This window comes from Aulonocara stuartgranti, assembly GCF_965226115.1.
Source record: "Aulonocara stuartgranti genome assembly, chromosome: 4".
Taxonomy (NCBI): Eukaryota; Metazoa; Chordata; class Actinopteri; order Cichliformes; family Cichlidae; genus Aulonocara; species Aulonocara stuartgranti.
The window spans coordinates 11953827-11970376 of NC_138942.1; the positions used below are offsets into that span (position 1 = coordinate 11953827).

Consider the following 16550-nt stretch of genomic DNA (forward strand, 5'->3'; position numbering starts at 1 on the left):
ATGTAATTGTGACAATTATGCAAAAAAAAAAAAAAAGACAACATCAGGAAGTGGGCAAATACTTTTTAACAACACTGTATTTATTTAAATTTGCGTTAGTACTGTGGGTTACATGATTGCATGAAGTATTTAATTGCTGTGTCATTCCCTAATTTCTCATGTAAGTTTTATGATTTAAAAATAAGATTTATGTCTCTGAATGTGAGAAAGTCAGGTGTGTACTGATTTATTGAACAGTTTCATTAAAAAAATGACCTTAGACTTCTAATACTCTTCTGATGTTGTCATCCTCTTATTGTTTCTGTTTCTTGTGCCTATTCCTCCCACCCGTGCCCTCTTCAGGTCTGAGTCAGAGTCAAATATTAAACTGGAATGTATTGCTCCCACACAAACTATCCTGGCTACTCAGTGACTGAGCAATAGGGAGTCTGGGAAGAAAGGAGAGGGCTGTCCAGCTCTAATCAGTGGGACTACTGAAAGAGACAGAGGGAGGATGTTGAGTTATGAACCCTGTGACCACTAAGCAGAACAGACATTTTCTGGTTGAGTTATTAAAGTTTTGAGTGGAAAGACTGAGAGGAAACTGATTCCTTGCTTTTAAAGTGCATCTTTGTTTCATACCATTTGAGCAAGTGATAAATGCGTCATCATTTATTGTATTTAGGACAAAGAAGCCAAGTGTTGTTCAAAGACGAAACCGCAGATTGTATTGAAGATACGGCAACATTACATTCAAAGCACATCACCTGGCAGTCACTGATCAAAAAAGTAAGATAAGAACTCATCTACTGCACAAATAAGTTACATTCACAATATTATCACTTTAAAAACACCATGAGTCAGTTATCAGAGTCAAACATAATGTCAGGAAGGAATGTCACAGGCTGTAGCCAATTACTGGCTTCTAAATGAAAAGAGTTTCACCCTAATCCTATTTTATTCTGCACCACTTCATGATTCTGATCCTGATGCCTTCTGCAACACTTGAATTTGGAGGCTATTTCTTCATACCTACTTGTGGCACATAAATATCATGCTACAGTTTAAATATTTGCTGATTATCACATAAGAAGATACGAAATACCTACCTAATGTGACTTTCTGAGAAGGAAATTATTACAGTTTGTGACTACAACAGTTAATTATAACACAGTCATACACACATTTACATTTGGAGTACCTTCATGTACCCAGTATCCTTCATTTGGGAAATTATATACCAAAGAGTTGAAATTTACTGCACTGTTTTTGAGTGATCACATTATAAAAGAGAAAGGAAAACTAAAACGATAACCACTTAAACAACCCTGTTTCCGCATAAGGCTCCTCAAATGACCCTGTAGAGTTTATAGCTAAATGCCAAAAAAACCCACTTTTTTTGGTCCATATTTTATCAGTCATGCAGTATGAAAAACCAAGGATATAGTTTGAAATAATTTTTCACAGAATTTCTTTGCAATCTCTGTCCTTCAAGTCATTGGGCAAGTTAAATTGTCATCCTATCCAGCACAATATCCTGAGTTGTGGCTCAGGTTCCACAAACATACACACTAACCTGAGAGCAAAAGTGTACTCCAATCCATATACAGTGCTGTATACGCTGCAGTCATTCACACAATAACTACTCTAGTCCTGGCAAAACAAAAAAAGTAATGCAATATACTAATTTAATTTAAACCCTCAGCTGCCCATCAGCTGCCAAGACTGCTAATTATATGTGATTTGATTGATGAATTCACTTTCAGCAACCAATTATCATCTGTAATTCGTGATATACATATTGATAGGTATAAGTGTCTTAATTTTTTTTTGTTGGAAAGTGCCATGAAGCATTTTTCATTAAACATTACATAAATACAACAGAGTAAACTGAGGTCCTTTATCTTGGACATTTACAGTGTCTGTATTTCCAGCATGTGATTCTTATCTGGGAAAGATGTGGGATCACTATGTTAATCTGCTGCAAATTGATATTATGACTAACTATGTCTAATTGATGTTAGCCTGTGATAAAAGCTCGTAAGTGTGTTTGGCTGTAGGGTGTTTCATGGAGAATGGTCCCACAGGCATGTTGATGGACAGACTCCATTAGCTGCATCTCTGAGGTGAAAGGTGAAACAGGAGGGGAAAGAGTGACAGTTTATAAGGGTCAGGAGGTGAAATAAGAGTTCTGCATGGAGTACAGACGGTCGATGGGATTTCCCACTCGCCCTGCCAGGAGACCGCCCTCCCCTGTTGCTAAGAGGCAGTCGCCAAGGTGACCAAGGCTTCCATCGCTGTCCAGGTCATGGAACACTGTTTCTGAGTCTGCAGTCAAAAGGAAGGAGAGTGTGGACAGCTGAAGTGAAAGAGTTTTTAGTGAGAGCAAGAAAAAAAAAGTAAAAGCAAGTTATTTTTTTTGTAACTTTTATCTTTGTCTTTCTGTCATACCATAGGAGTGGAGCTGCTCGCTATTCAGTTGAGGTGGTGTAAGCCCATGTCGAAATGGCTCTCCACCATAAATGTTGGGGTCCAGAGCAAGGAGCTGCTGACGTGGCAGAGATGGATATCCCAGCATCCCATCCATGCCATGGGTACTAGATCCATCTATATAAAGATTCAAAACGCCCAAAACTTTAACCATACCAGTCTTTCTTTCCATCTTTTTTTCTTTCCTTCTTGATCTTGTACTGGTACTCAAAGCTCTTACCCTCGCTGTCATCATTGCTTTGGCGGCCCCCTCTGCTCGGTCCCCTCCTGGTGCCTCCCAGCTGCTCTTGTTCCTGCTGTTGCTGCTGCTGCTGTTGCTGTCGGCGAGCTAACTTTTTCATCTGACGCACAAAAGCACATGGTGTACAAATTTTCTCTTTGTGCTTTTGTGAGCATGCCTTTAGGAAAACTATAAAGTCTTACCTTGGCTCTCTGGTTTTGAAACCACACCTGAACAACACGCACTGTCAGCCCAGTCTCTGCAGCCAGTGTCTCTCTCACCTAGAGGATAGAGTTTTTAATTGTTTTAAAAATCTTAACTTCACAGTGCCAAACACAGCAGCCATACCCTTGAAAACTAAAGTTTGGAAAGCATGACCAGGAGTATCTTGTGGCATACTGACAAGACCAACAACCCACCTTACGGCATGGTTTGGCTGACACTTCAAAGGAGGCCTTGAAAGCACGCCGCTGCTGTGTGGTCAAGATAGTGCGTGGACGTTTTGAACGCTTGTGCTCCTTGCCTTCATCACCGCCTTTCCCTCCTCCGGAGCCTCCTCCACCATCCTCATCCTCACTTTTTACTGAGCAAGTTAAGTAAACAATAGCACAATCAGAACAATGCTCTGCAAACAGTGACATTTGAAACAAATATTTTCCATGTAGTTTACAGTAACAGTTTGTTCGTTCTCATGGAAGAAAATGGTACTGCTTAAATTACTTTCAACATACTGCTGAAAACTATTCTCACTATTTGAAATTCAATAATCGCGCCTTCATTTAAAATTTTTAAAAAGGAAGAAGCTTGAAACTTTTTTCTTTTTTGTTTTTTCTTGAAACTGCTTTTGTCTTAAATATTAAGGTTTTTCTTTCAAATACTGTTTACTCATTTGAAGGGGATGAAAATGATTGATTTTGACTAAAGGCATGAGTGTAAAAAGAAAGATTATTTCCCCAAGAAAAGTAATTTTGACCTTTATTATGTATCCTCCGAAGAAACCTGCTTTACCTGATTCAGTTGGTGTAGGGCTGATGGCAGCCAGCATTTCCCTCTCCTTTTCATAGTCCATGCGGCAGAGCAGCTGGCCTTCTTTCAGCACAAACTCATCACCTCTCTGCAGCCGACGTTCACACTCACAGCAGCTGAAGCAGCCCAGGTGGTATACCTGGCCTAGCACACGCATTATCAGCTCAGAACGTCCAATGACTTGCAAGCAGGCACTGCACTTTCTTACAAAAAGCCTGGAGGGGCACAGAAACATACACACGTGGGCTTATATTTTCATGGATACATCCATAAACTGTGAAACATGGCATGATAACAGTCTAGCAGCTTAGAATAAGAAGTAAATTAATTAAAGATGGCAGCACAAACAAGAAGCTCTGACACATTTACCCTTAGCGCCAATGATTCTGGAGATTAGCATAGTCTCTTAATTAAAGGTCCTATAAGCATTACCCAATTCACAGTGCAACAAGGTGAACATCTGTTAGATGGGTTACAGTAGTCTGTATTATTACATTGTTTTTTTATTTTTAACATTCTCACAGTAGGGGGCAGTAGTTAGCTTCTTAAAAAGATGTCTGTGGAGAGTTTTTCCCCATTTAAATCCTTAAATGTTAAGATTTCCTTGGTGAAGTGAACTCCACTCTGTCCATATATTGCCCATAATTTATGTATTTAACTCAGTGAATAAAGCTTAAAACAGTCTTTCTCAGGTCTATTACTTTTCCCCATGACCACTTTCCTTCTTTTGTCCCCTCATCTCTCCTCCTGTGCTATGTTACAACCCCTAACTTTCTCTCCCACATGACAATCTCTTGCACATCCCTATTTCTATTCACAGGGCCCAAATCTATGCCATTAAATTCCTCTCAAATCCCTGCTCTTGCACTTGGTTTCCTCCCCTTCCCTCCTCAGTATTCAGTACTTTCTGCCAGCATTCCCAGTTCTCCCTCATGCCCTCCCAGCCTGCCTCCCCAGTTCACTGAAACTAATAAAGACAGGATTAATTAGATTGTTGTTTAAACAGTGAGATGGCCAGACAGACGCTGTAAACTCATAACCAGGGATTGGGGATAGCATGGGGTTAATCTCTCTCCTCTCACTTATGCACACGCACGCACGCGCGCGCACACACACACACACACACACACACACACACACACGCACATGCACATATGCACGCACACACACACACCATCACCACATTTGCACACACTCACCCACCGAGTATCAGTATATATATATTTGGATAGTTACTCACATTCACCATATCATCAAAGCAGTGGTGCAACACATCTATGATTAGGAAATATTCTTGATCGTCATTACAATTCTTCAGTGGGAAAAGTTACGAGGAAGCCTGAACATGGGTGTGAAACAGATAAAGGTTGATGTATACAGAAATAGCAGCACAATGGAACACAAACCCTGTTAAGAAAGGAGGGAGGATGGGAAGGGAGGGAATGGGGGGAAGAAGGGATGAAGCCTGAAGTGTTGACGCTCCCTGACTGAGTGATAGGAAGGTGTTGCTGCCCAAATCTGGAGAGTAAAGAAGGAGCCAGGTCTGCACATTAGAGCTCCTAATCTGTGATTCTGTCCCAAACGCAGCTGCTACAGCTAATCTTTCTCAATCCATCTGCCAAACGCTCCCCAAATATCCCCAAATGACAGTGTCGCTAACTTAACATCATAAAGCAAACACAATACTCCTATAAGCAACCATACAAAGACTATTATGATAGGACCTTGTGTTTGACTAAATGTTGCTTAAATTACTTAGTCACAGTAACATTACATTGCATTTTAGAAAGATGCTTCCACTGTAAAATTCCTGCAATAACGCACATGTCAATCATAACATGTGGTACAGAACATGCATGCTACAAAAGGGCGCAATCATCACACCGCTCTGCACAGCCTCACTCTCAGTATTTCAAATATGTCCTTTCATTGGGAACAAAAAACAACAAAACAGAATCGTCAGGGTTGCTTGACACAAGATTGATGAGGTTGGTGGTTAAGTCCCACACTCCCTAATCAGGGGTGTACACAGCACGGTAGGAATTTACTCAACATGGCAAATAAAGGAAACTTGGGGCAACTGCCACAGAGGGGGGTCTGTAAGTAGATCAGCATAATCCCTCTAATAGAAGTATCATTCACACATGGGCCTGACCAGGGTGCAGCTTCCAAAAAATCACTACGGGCATGACGGATAAAGAGCAATCATACGATTAAGGTGAATTTAACTTTACAGGATTTATACATTCTAGTCAAACATGGCCACACATGCAGCCCAGGTTCCAGTGATTGAGTAAATTTGTCAAATTCATCTTGAGTTCTTTATTTTAAATCATTAAAAATAATAAGTCTCTATGGTATGGGTTAATATCTGTATTTTTTCTGGTATGGTGGGTGTTACATAGTTATTTATGTTCTTAATTTTGTTTTAACTTTTTAATGTGTACAATTCAAAAAAGTGAAAACTAGAAGTCAGACAGCTGATGTATATTAAGGAACAGCTGTGCTGAAAGCTAAGCGAATAGATAGTTAAAAAAAACCCTCTTTGCTTTGGATTTAGACAGCTTTACTTTAATGAAGTAATAATATGATATATGCGCGAATGCGTAGAATAGAGTTGCAAGTGCTCACAGGAGGCTGAAGGTAATGATCAACCTTTAGAGCGTGTGATGTACAAAACATTATAAAGACTGGCTCTAGGCAACTTTATGCTCAATGCCATGGATTTTGGAGGGGTTACGGGGCATGGCTAATTACAAGCTCACTGATTACGAGATCAAGTGTAGAGAGGCAGAAAAAGGTGCTGTATTGTAAGTATTGTCTTTCCCTTTTGTTTATTGCAGAGCCTAGGCATACAAACATCACAACACAATCTTCATCACCTCCCTAAGCTGTGTCATGTGGCATTGTTTTGCCTGAGAGCTGTGACAAGCATGACATTGTCTGGTCTGCAATACAATCATTCCATAAATATGTATGTGTCTCAGAGCAACTGCAGTTGTTGCACTTGCTTTCATAACTGATGAATATTTATACAGGTATAGGTTTGGTTATACTAACTCTCTTTTTAAGGAGTTTCTCTTATTGCACTAAGCTTTGGTCTTTTGGTCACCAAGACCAAAAGAACCTAACTTAGATAAATTTAACTTTCACCACCAAGGATCCACCACCATTGTCACTCATTTTGATTTTTGACCTATAGTTTAAGATGGATCTCTTTCTCACAAGGTGTGATAAGCAGAGGTTTAGATGTCCTAGCTTGTGATTCCCACATATGTGACCGTAGTGTGCGACAATGAAGGTATAATAGAAGATTCACGTTACAGATGCAAAAAGTACAAATGATATGCATCAATCTTAGTTTTAAGTTGTATTCTGTTTAGTATCAATTTCTTAGATGTGTGTGGAGTGTGTGCGGTTGTGTGTGTGTGTCTGTGTGTGTGGAATTGTGTGTGTGCACTTTTGGCGGATATTGCTCTGTGAAGCAAAATGGCTCAGAGCCAGGGTTCAGTAATCACATCATCTCCTTTTATTAAATCTCCCTGCACTGCTTCTGTGTTATTAAAATCTCCCAGCATTCCCCACGATACTTGCTACCCTGCCACCACTCACTCACTCACACTCTCATAGAGAAATACACAGGTTTAAAGATATATATATATCTATAGATATAGATATAGATATAGATATAGATATATATAGTAAAGTCATGCATACAAACACACGGATATATACAGCCGCATGCACACATAAACACAAATATGCACAGTTAGTGTAAACATAGATAAGGTGCCTGGGTACAAACATCAATAAAACGGTGACAGATGCTGCATCTGTGCACCACGTCCATCCATGCATCAGTGCAGTAACAAGGTCAATGCATGCTCTAAAAATGTGCAACATGTATATAATACTTGCTATCCAACGGACACAAGGGCCAACAGTACATAGAATAGATCTTTAGAGGTATTTGTGCACACTGAGGCAGTCCCACAGTTATAAAGTTACATGGTGTGACTCTTGCAGTAAACCTTGGTAATGACCAGCTCTACATGAGAGCAGCACTGATGTATATAATATTCAAGACTTTTCCTGTGTAAAGTAACAACCAAATACCTGCACGATGTGCATGGTCTCTGCATGCATGATATGTGTCTCTGGGTGTGTGGCTGTGAGTTACACCTGATGCTACCAAGAATGAATGCTATGTGTCAGGATATAGATGTGTGTTTGTGTGTGAGTGAGTGGGTGTGTGTTAGTTTAGATAAAACAGTTAATCCCCAGGCCACCAGAACGCAATATCCTGTCTGCCCGTTTCTCATTTCCTGTCTGTCTCTGGCGGAGCGGGAAGCAGCGGGGAGGGGGTGGCGGGGGACAGCGGGACCCGTTGCCCCAGAAACAGGAGATACAGCCGGTCGATTTGCGAGAAGTCTACGCCGATCTCCCTATCTCTCCCTCTCTGGTGCGACCCCCTATTCGCACTCTCTTTTTTCCTCTCCCTCTCTGCTTTTATTATCTCAGATTTAATAAAGCTGAGGCGAGCAGCTTGTTCTGCCATGAAACATTTATTAGCTGTCTGTTATAAAATTGTTGTGGGGGAGGAAAGATGATGGGGTCTCATCTCACATTATGCAAAAACAGTGGCAATATCACCCCCTCACCACCACCACCATCACCATCTACACACATACACAGACAAAAATTTGCCCTGGTCTGAAGCCGTTCTGTCCTTAAAACTCTCCCACACCTTGTCCTTTCCTTCTTTAACCCATTTTGAACCCTTTCTCCATCAGTGACAGTTCTCCCTGATGCTCTTTCATTTATGCCATCAAATCAGACTGTTTTTCAACAGCACACCATCAAAGCTCAAAAACCCATCCATCCGCACTTTATTCTCATCTGGCAAACCTCCAACCATCATCTATTGAGCTGCAGGTGTAGCTAATATAAGACTCTTAGGTGAGAGAGAAGTACTTCAACTTTTGAGCATTGCATGTGTATATGATGTACAGCCAGAGCAGAAAAACTACATTTGCCTTCACCAACAATGAGCTATAAACCTTACGCTCTCTGAGCTGAAATTTCCAGTTATTTAACCTAAAATTGCTCAGATTTCTGCCTCCACCCTCACGCTGTCATGGTTTGGTTTCTACAAAGACAAATTATTTTGTCTTCTCCTTTGTCAAAGGGATTTCATAATTATAGCCAAATAAGTCCAAAATATCAAACTCTGTTGTGGTTGACATGTTTTAAAATGGTCAATGTTTTTTTTTTTTTTTACGTCAATAGTGACTCATTTTAGGCTTATAGGAATAAGGGTTTGTATTTCCACTGACATATCATTGCATAATTATCTGTAATAGTATTTCCCTGCAGCCCAGTATCAGACCTGTCAACCCAGGACAGCCAGAGCTGGGCAATTAGCACTGTACCCAATCAGCCACCCTGCCACCTCCTCCTATTCCCCTCCTGAGAGACAAAGGAGCACTGGAGGGGGGGGGGCGATTAAGAGAAAACAAGGGATAAACGGGGAGATAAACTGTTTGGTGTCATCGCTGCTATCAATCTCAACAAGAAGGAAATGAGGTTTGGAATAGAGAAATATTATTACAAAGCAGACAGTGATGAACGATGGTGAGATAGGGAGCGAAACGGTTGGTGGGGTGGAGGTATAGAAGGGAGAATGGGTAAAAGATGTGATTTCTAACCTCAGACTTAGACGTTCACTCGCATAAATGCACTGAGAGGATACTCTTTCAGGTCGTTAGTGTTAGACTCACGTCTAACTACTCGGTCAGCAGAGGATGATTCTATAGCTGTGGCCGCTAGGCCTCCCTCTCTATGTCTGTGGTGAGAGGGTTTGTAAACTTAGATGTAGTCTCTGTGCCCTCCACCCCACAGCGTGAGGCATTAAACTCAAGGTTTAGTGAATATCCACTCTTGTGACCTGTTTTTCACAGAGCTGGAGCTGCCTTTATGTGGCTTTCAAGGGAGTTTGGAGGCTTCTCACAGCCAGACTACCCTCAGCGCTGTTTGGGTTCAGTACTATTGAGAAGAGAACACTTGTTTTATAATTGTCACTTTGACAAGGAATCATAATAACCAGTTTTAGGATTATGCCTAAACAGCTTTAAAAAAAAGTCTGTTTTTAGTTTAATTGTAATTATATTAACATACAGTACAACTAGAGTGCTGTACTATTAATAATTTTGTCAGAAAAGTAACATCATTGAAAAATTCCATTTAAAGTTTTATAAAATTATCACTTCCTAACTTTTTCTAGCCAGATTTGTATAACTGTCCATTGTGCCAGTAAATGGAATGTATTGCGCCTGTGCGTAAAAACAACCTTAAGGGAATTTGTGTGCAGCGAAGTCTTATTCTAGTGCCTCATGTTGAACATCTGGTCCATAACAGGATGGAGTTCCAGAGAATTTCTCAAGGTTTCAAAACAAAAATAAATCCACAAGAAAAATCCACAAATGCACTTGAGTTGTGTCTAAATCCCTTCATTTCCATAACAGATTGAGACCAGGGAAACTTAAAACTGGCACTACTAAAAAGGCATACCTCCAGTTTTATTTTATTTTATTTTTGTTTTATTAAATAAATAGTAATGATGTGCTTATTTATGTTCACATACTTAATGTGAATGAGAGTGACATACTTAAGATTCAGTGAGGGTGTTCTGAGGCATTCTCAGAACCGAGCAGACTATGATTATGGTTCACCTGCCCCGCAACCCCAAATACATAAATAAATAAATAAGATGTTTAAAAAATCATCAGATATTTTGAAACCTTATATTGACTTTTTGATAATCAGTGTACAGTAATACAGAAGCAATGTATCCTTCAAAAGCATTAAACATGCAAATGTTGAACAAACCTTTGCCTTGGAGGCAGTTAACGCCACACGAATCAGGGTGGAGGATGGGTAACATTTGAAAATTTGATTTCCTTTCTCATTTGAATCTGCGTGTGTTTTCTTTTTCGTGAAGACCAGATAGATTAATTAAAAACATATGCCTACCCACAAATACATTTTGTATTTGTTTCTTTTTCATATATTAAAAGAAAGCTATGATTAAAAAAGCACATGCACCATGCACTGTTTGGTCTGGTCTGTTTGTGACTAAAAAACATATATTTGGACTAGCCGGAGATAGTGCACAAGGAAGACATCCCAATATTAAAAACCCAAGCCTGCTTGCAAAATGCCATTTTTCAATTAATGCATTACATTCACATATTTTTCAGTGAATTCAGTTTTTTTTTAACTCCTTACAATTCCTGACAAAGTAAACTCATCAGCATGCAGTGACAGCACTGAAATGATGTGCATTTTCCTGTCTGAAGCAGGATTTGAGTATCCATACCAGGATATGGATATGGATACTCAAATCCATATCCTGGTATCCACTAATAATTGTACAAATTCCCCTAAAATTCTTATGCACATTCCAAATTCTTGGACATGGTTATCACACACCTGCTCTAGATGGAGGTGGTGGGGGTGTAGAGTAAGGCGCTGATGGACAGACTGCTGGGAAAACAAGGAGACATTGTTGCCTATCCACTGAAGGTCACGGGCATAACTATGTGCCAAGTCTGGCACCGACTCACACAACAAGGCAACAAGGCATATGCAATGTATAGGGTACTAAATCAACAACATAGTGAATGAGCCTCTGACTATTAATTTGGATCTGCAATTACAGTCATTACACAGTGAGAGCAAATATACTTTTTCATTCCATCACTGAAAATGAGCCCAGTTCTTCAGTTATGGTACTACTGCCTCCAAGTTTCCCACTCATTTTTCCAGATAAACGTCACACAATGGACTTTCATCACAGTCCCCCCCCCCCCCCCCTCCCTCTCTTTCTCTCTCCCTCACTCTCCTCCAGATGTCAGGTACAGTGGGAGAGTCTGTGCTGCTGGATGCCGTCTGACACTTTTCATAACAATGATAACAAGCTGCAGACTCGTCCTTAAGCTGTCCATCCCTGGAGCTTCCTTTGCAGGCACACCCAGTGACCACAGCACACACAAAGCAGCCAAAGTTAAAATGTAGAATGGCCACAAAAATGTACAGTGGAGTGAGCCATTAAAGAAAAAAAATCTCTGAACTTTTACATTGCAATATATTGTAGTGTGTCCAGATGCTGTACTACAAGGTACTGAATAGCAGTGGCAAGGGCTGTTGGTTCAGTTAAGATTGTAAATTTAAAAACAAGGGAAATAGACTTTGCCTTTGTGAAACGACTAGATCAATAAGCAAAAATAAGCTATAAAAACTGCTACTGCATACATTCAGTCAGTTTTCATATCTTATATTGGTTGTGGCTCAATTCCAAAAATGTGAAATTGTAAGCACACTGACCCTCTGGGTATCTTGAATTTAAGTAAAGCCACATAGGTTTGACACACAAATCCAGCATTGTCTATAATGATAGATGTTTCGGATTGAATGTGGATTTTCAATTTAAAGGCCCATGTATTTTTACACAAATTTCTGTTATAGAAATTTGCAAAGTTTTTTTTCCAAACATTAGTACAACATGTAGCCTGTATTTGCTACTCTCATTTCTCAACTTCATAAGTCTTCCTCATCTCTAAACTAAGTCGTTAAAGTTTCATTAATATTATTTAACCAGATTTGTTCAGTGTGAGGATTGATTTATGTGCAGGTCATTTGTACAGTCTAAATAATCTCCTTTCTTGACACCTACATTAATTTTTCAGAATTAAAATCACACGTGCTCTTGCAGTGATTAACATTTTACTACATCTTTTGTTGGCACATTGATAGATGCTGTTAAGTCTAACAAAAGACTTCCAGTAGATGTAAAATATGAAAGACGTGTTCCTCATCTGTTTTAAACAGAAGTTCAACTTCACTGTTCTCTCTCTCACTCTCTCCTTGCGTGTGTGTGTGTGTGTGTGTGTGTGTGTGTGTGTGTGTGTGTGTGTGTGTGTGTGTGTCAGTAACACAATAATATCACATCAGCAAATGTTACAAGATTAGTATGTCACTATACTTATATAACAATTACCTCTCAATTTGAAGTCTCAAAACCTGTTTAGCTTGGAAACAGGAGACTGGCTAACATCAGTTCAGTTTGATTGAGTAGGCAAAACTAAAATGTTTAAAATAGTCTCCATAAGTAAACTTACTCTGACCAAATTGAGAATTATAATTACATTTCAACGTACAATTAACTTTATTCTTTCCATTATTATGCAACTGTATTTCTTTGCAGATTATGTAAATTATTTTCAGCACGAGATAAAGCTTGTTTTAGTCACAGGGAATTTCCCAACCTAAATTTGTAGGCTGTGTTATCCTTGAACTGACAGTGTGTGTATGTCTGTGTGTGAGCATGTGTGTTTGTGAGTGTGTGTTTTTACTTTTCATAGTCGTGCTTGCAGTACAGCAGGCGGTCCCGGCTGTAACAAGTCCCAGTGAGCGCGCTTAAACACACGGCGCACTTGACACAGGTCTCGTGCCAGGAACGCTCATTCACGCGCAGCAGGAAGCGGTCGGCGATGGGAGACTCGCAGCCCGCACACACCTCTCCTCCTCTGTACTCTGGACCTGAAGGGAACATATCAAAGCATGAACAGAGAGATTGAGAGAAGGTAAAAGCCAAGATACTGGCCAAGTTTCCACAGTGTAACTCCAGCCGTATAAAGTAGCATGCTTCTAAATTTCCCTGCATCATGGTCATCGATAATGCAATAAAACACGTTTTATTCAATCGACCAACGCGTGTGTACTACTGTGTGTATATGCAATCGTTTGTATATGCAATCTGGCATAGAAAAACCGATGTTCTCTTTCGCATGGATGGAAAATGACAGGCGCATACTTCGCACAAAAGTTTATGGCAACCTCGGTGTTGGATATTAATTTTTTCAATCAAAAATCTGGATATTTAACATCTGGATATTTGTTTATTTCATTCCTATTTCGACTTTATGTGAACGATCATCTTGAATTATTTACATTTATAAACAGTCGATGTTGCTTTTATTATATTATTATTTTAATTCTTACGTTAGGGTAACATAAGTCATATGTTACAACATATGATAACCTTGGCTTTGTTGCATTTTGTTCCTCATAGGGTAAGCCCAGTATTACGATAATAGTCTAATGTTGTGTTGGTTGTTAAAAAACTGAATCAATATTATATTTTATTTATTTATTTATTTATTTTTAAATAATATTTTTTTCTATTATAATCTTAGGCCTGAATGTCTATAGGATCCTAAAAACGCGGACAAAATGGACAGGATCAAATGCTTTGATATTCTTATTTGTGGTCTTCATGATTTTCATAGATGATAAATTAATCCAAAAAGCTCATCCTGTGATTATTATACTCACTGTATAGTGTATCGGTTGTCGGACTTACCGAAAGGCGTGGAGGATGGAGGCTGCTGCAGACAGGACTGCTGGCTCTCCTCTGTTTTCATCCCTTCTCTCCTCCCCTCAGTGTGATCGCTAGAGACAAAAATGAACCATTTCTATCTAAAATATCAGTGGAACCATGCTATAGTAAATCAACCTAAAAATAAGGGGATTGGTAAGAGAGACGTTTTTATTTTTTATTTCATTATTTTATAATAGGACTGTCTATGCCACCATTATTTAAAATCAGACTGAATCAAAAATACACACCTACAGACTGGATTGCACAAGCTTATTAATTGCAGGAGAAAAAAACACGATAAAAAAGAGAATTTGAGAATGTTTCTCTCCCAACAAAAATTCTAATTGAAAGGGATTTTTTACGAGCATCAAATTGTATTTCAAACTTTGCAATAAGCTATAACTTCTGCATTATATATTCTACTTCTAATGGTGCAAGGCAATTTGTATGTATCGTGCATTTTATGGTTTCTTTTAAGAAATGATAACAAATTAACAGTTCTAATGCAAAAAATGTAAGACAAGCAAAAAATACATATTTAGATTTATATTGGTTTAAATTTAAAATTTTTGTGTTGAAATTATTTTAAACATATATATATATATATATATATATATATATATATATATATATATATATATATATATATATATATATATATATATATATATATATATATGATCAGGTTAATTGTAAAATGTGCAATGTTTCCATTTTATTCTTTACAGAATTTTTTTTTTTTAATTGACCCGTTTAATCAAAACGGATAACGAAAAGAGAAACTTTTCGGACGGCATTTTGTATTCTACTAATTTACCTGCTCAAACAAACAAAAATGAAAGAGGACAGAAAAAACAAGCAAAAATGGCGAAAGATTCAAATAAAAATAAATTAGTTGTGGAAACACTGACGAAAACTTTCTTTGATGTTTTTCTGCAGGCTGGAGTTTCTCAGCACTGGTGTCACCAGATTCTAGTGTTTTGTGTAAAGTATAATAATATAATGATAGTCTATATTTTAAATGAATAACACACTAGATTTGTGTATGTTCTTATTATTGCGATAATTGTAAGGAACCCTATTGATTTCTACATTTGAGGGGCCTGTGGGGTGAACCTGTAAAATACAGGGAATATAAAATGGATTGTTGCCTTAGAAAGTGAAGTAATTAGATAACACCAAATGACTTATGTAAATACAACTAATCTGATTTGGCACTTTTCCTAATTGCGGGTTGAATACATTCATGACACACTTGTGTAAAGCACCAATAATTACACGTCGACGCTAAAAGCCGGTGCTGTGATCATCAATATCGAAGTAATAACGATTTCTGGATTTCCCGCAAGTCACCTGGAGCTACAATTAAAGAAAGCAAAACTGTCATATTTATGAGGATGAACAATGTTTTCTTTAAAGCTGAATGTTAACTGCATTCAAATTAATGCTAAGAAGCCAATCTCTGTTTAATGCAACAAACAGTCTTTCTATTTTGAGAGATTTGTTTACAAGCTGTTTGTAATAAATAGCTGGAAACTATGAAAAGTCAGACCTTCCCTCGTGCCATCAAAAGTAAAAGACAAAGTTGAGTTGTAGATGTGATTGCTGAATTCAAGTCACGTTAAAAACTACTGTAAACGAACATAATAATAATAATGATTATTATTATAATACTCTAAAAGCGGCTTGCAGTCTGTAAAGCAGCTGGTTCCCTTTAGCATCATATTTTTAGGACTATTTCACATGCTTGTGCCAATACATTAAAGATCGAAGATCATAAAACATAACAGACAGCAAGGTCATCAGGATTTAATACTTTATCCCGTGTATTTGTCAAAAGACCCCTAATAATGTTGGATCTAAGCACGCGCTGCTGCTGGAACACGAAATGCACATCAATTCAAGCAACACGGTTATTTGGAAATCACGAGGCTGCCTTCAGTGACAACCTGTTCTTGAGTTGCGGAGACCTACCTTGAGGTGAAACACACTCCTCCTGAAATCTCGGTTGGCAACATTAAAACCTGGGGAAACTTTAGACTAGTAAATGAACAGACGCGATCGCAGATTATCCACCTGTACCTCACAAAGCGCCGAGCATGTTGCCTACGGTAAAAATCCAAATACCATGATGACCCGAAGTACTGCCTATTGTCTCTCCTGTTTTCTCCGGCAGCCGTGTGTGCGCTCCGACTTGTTTTGTGCGTAAAAAGGCGCAGAGGGAGGAGATGGACAGAAAAGGAGGGAGGGAGAAGGTGCGGAAAATGATGAGGGAAGATGAGTGATAATACAGCCTATTGATAACTCAGATGGGGAGGATCTTTTGCATTTGTGCTCACGGTTACACGGAAACTTAAAAGGGCACAGCTAAGGTGAAACAACTTGTGATGACAT

The 16550-nt window shown here is 38.8% G+C and overlaps 1 protein-coding gene across 1 annotated transcript; it reads right to left on the bottom strand.

The window, feature by feature from the left end:
* Positions 1 to 664: 664 nt before the first annotated feature.
* On the bottom strand, positions 665 to 16386 carry lmx1al (LIM homeobox transcription factor 1, alpha-like). Its single transcript, XM_082529691.1, has 9 exons — positions 16131 to 16386; positions 14139 to 14227; positions 13129 to 13315; positions 3698 to 3930; positions 3109 to 3272; positions 2893 to 2970; positions 2690 to 2810; positions 2431 to 2586; positions 665 to 2307 (listed from the first exon to the last, which is right to left on the bottom strand). Exons 1-9 carry the CDS (start codon positions 16172 to 16174, stop codon positions 2150 to 2152), a joined length of 1230 nt encoding a protein of 409 aa, XP_082385817.1. The 5' UTR covers positions 16175 to 16386; the 3' UTR covers positions 665 to 2149.
* Between the last annotated feature and the right edge of the window lie 164 nt (positions 16387 to 16550).

Coding starts and splice junctions, on each gene's coding strand:
- lmx1al (XM_082529691.1), bottom strand. CDS start 16,174: ATGTTGCCAACCGAGATTTCAGGAGGAGTGTGTTTCACCTCAAG. Junction 14,228..16,130: donor GGAGTGTGTTTCACCTCAAG/GTAGGTCTCCGC, acceptor TTTTGTCTCTAG/CGATCACACTGAGGGGAGGA. Junction 3,273..3,697: donor CCCTACACCAACTGAATCAG/GTAAAGCAGGTT, acceptor TAACTTGCTCAG/TAAAAAGTGAGGATGAGGAT.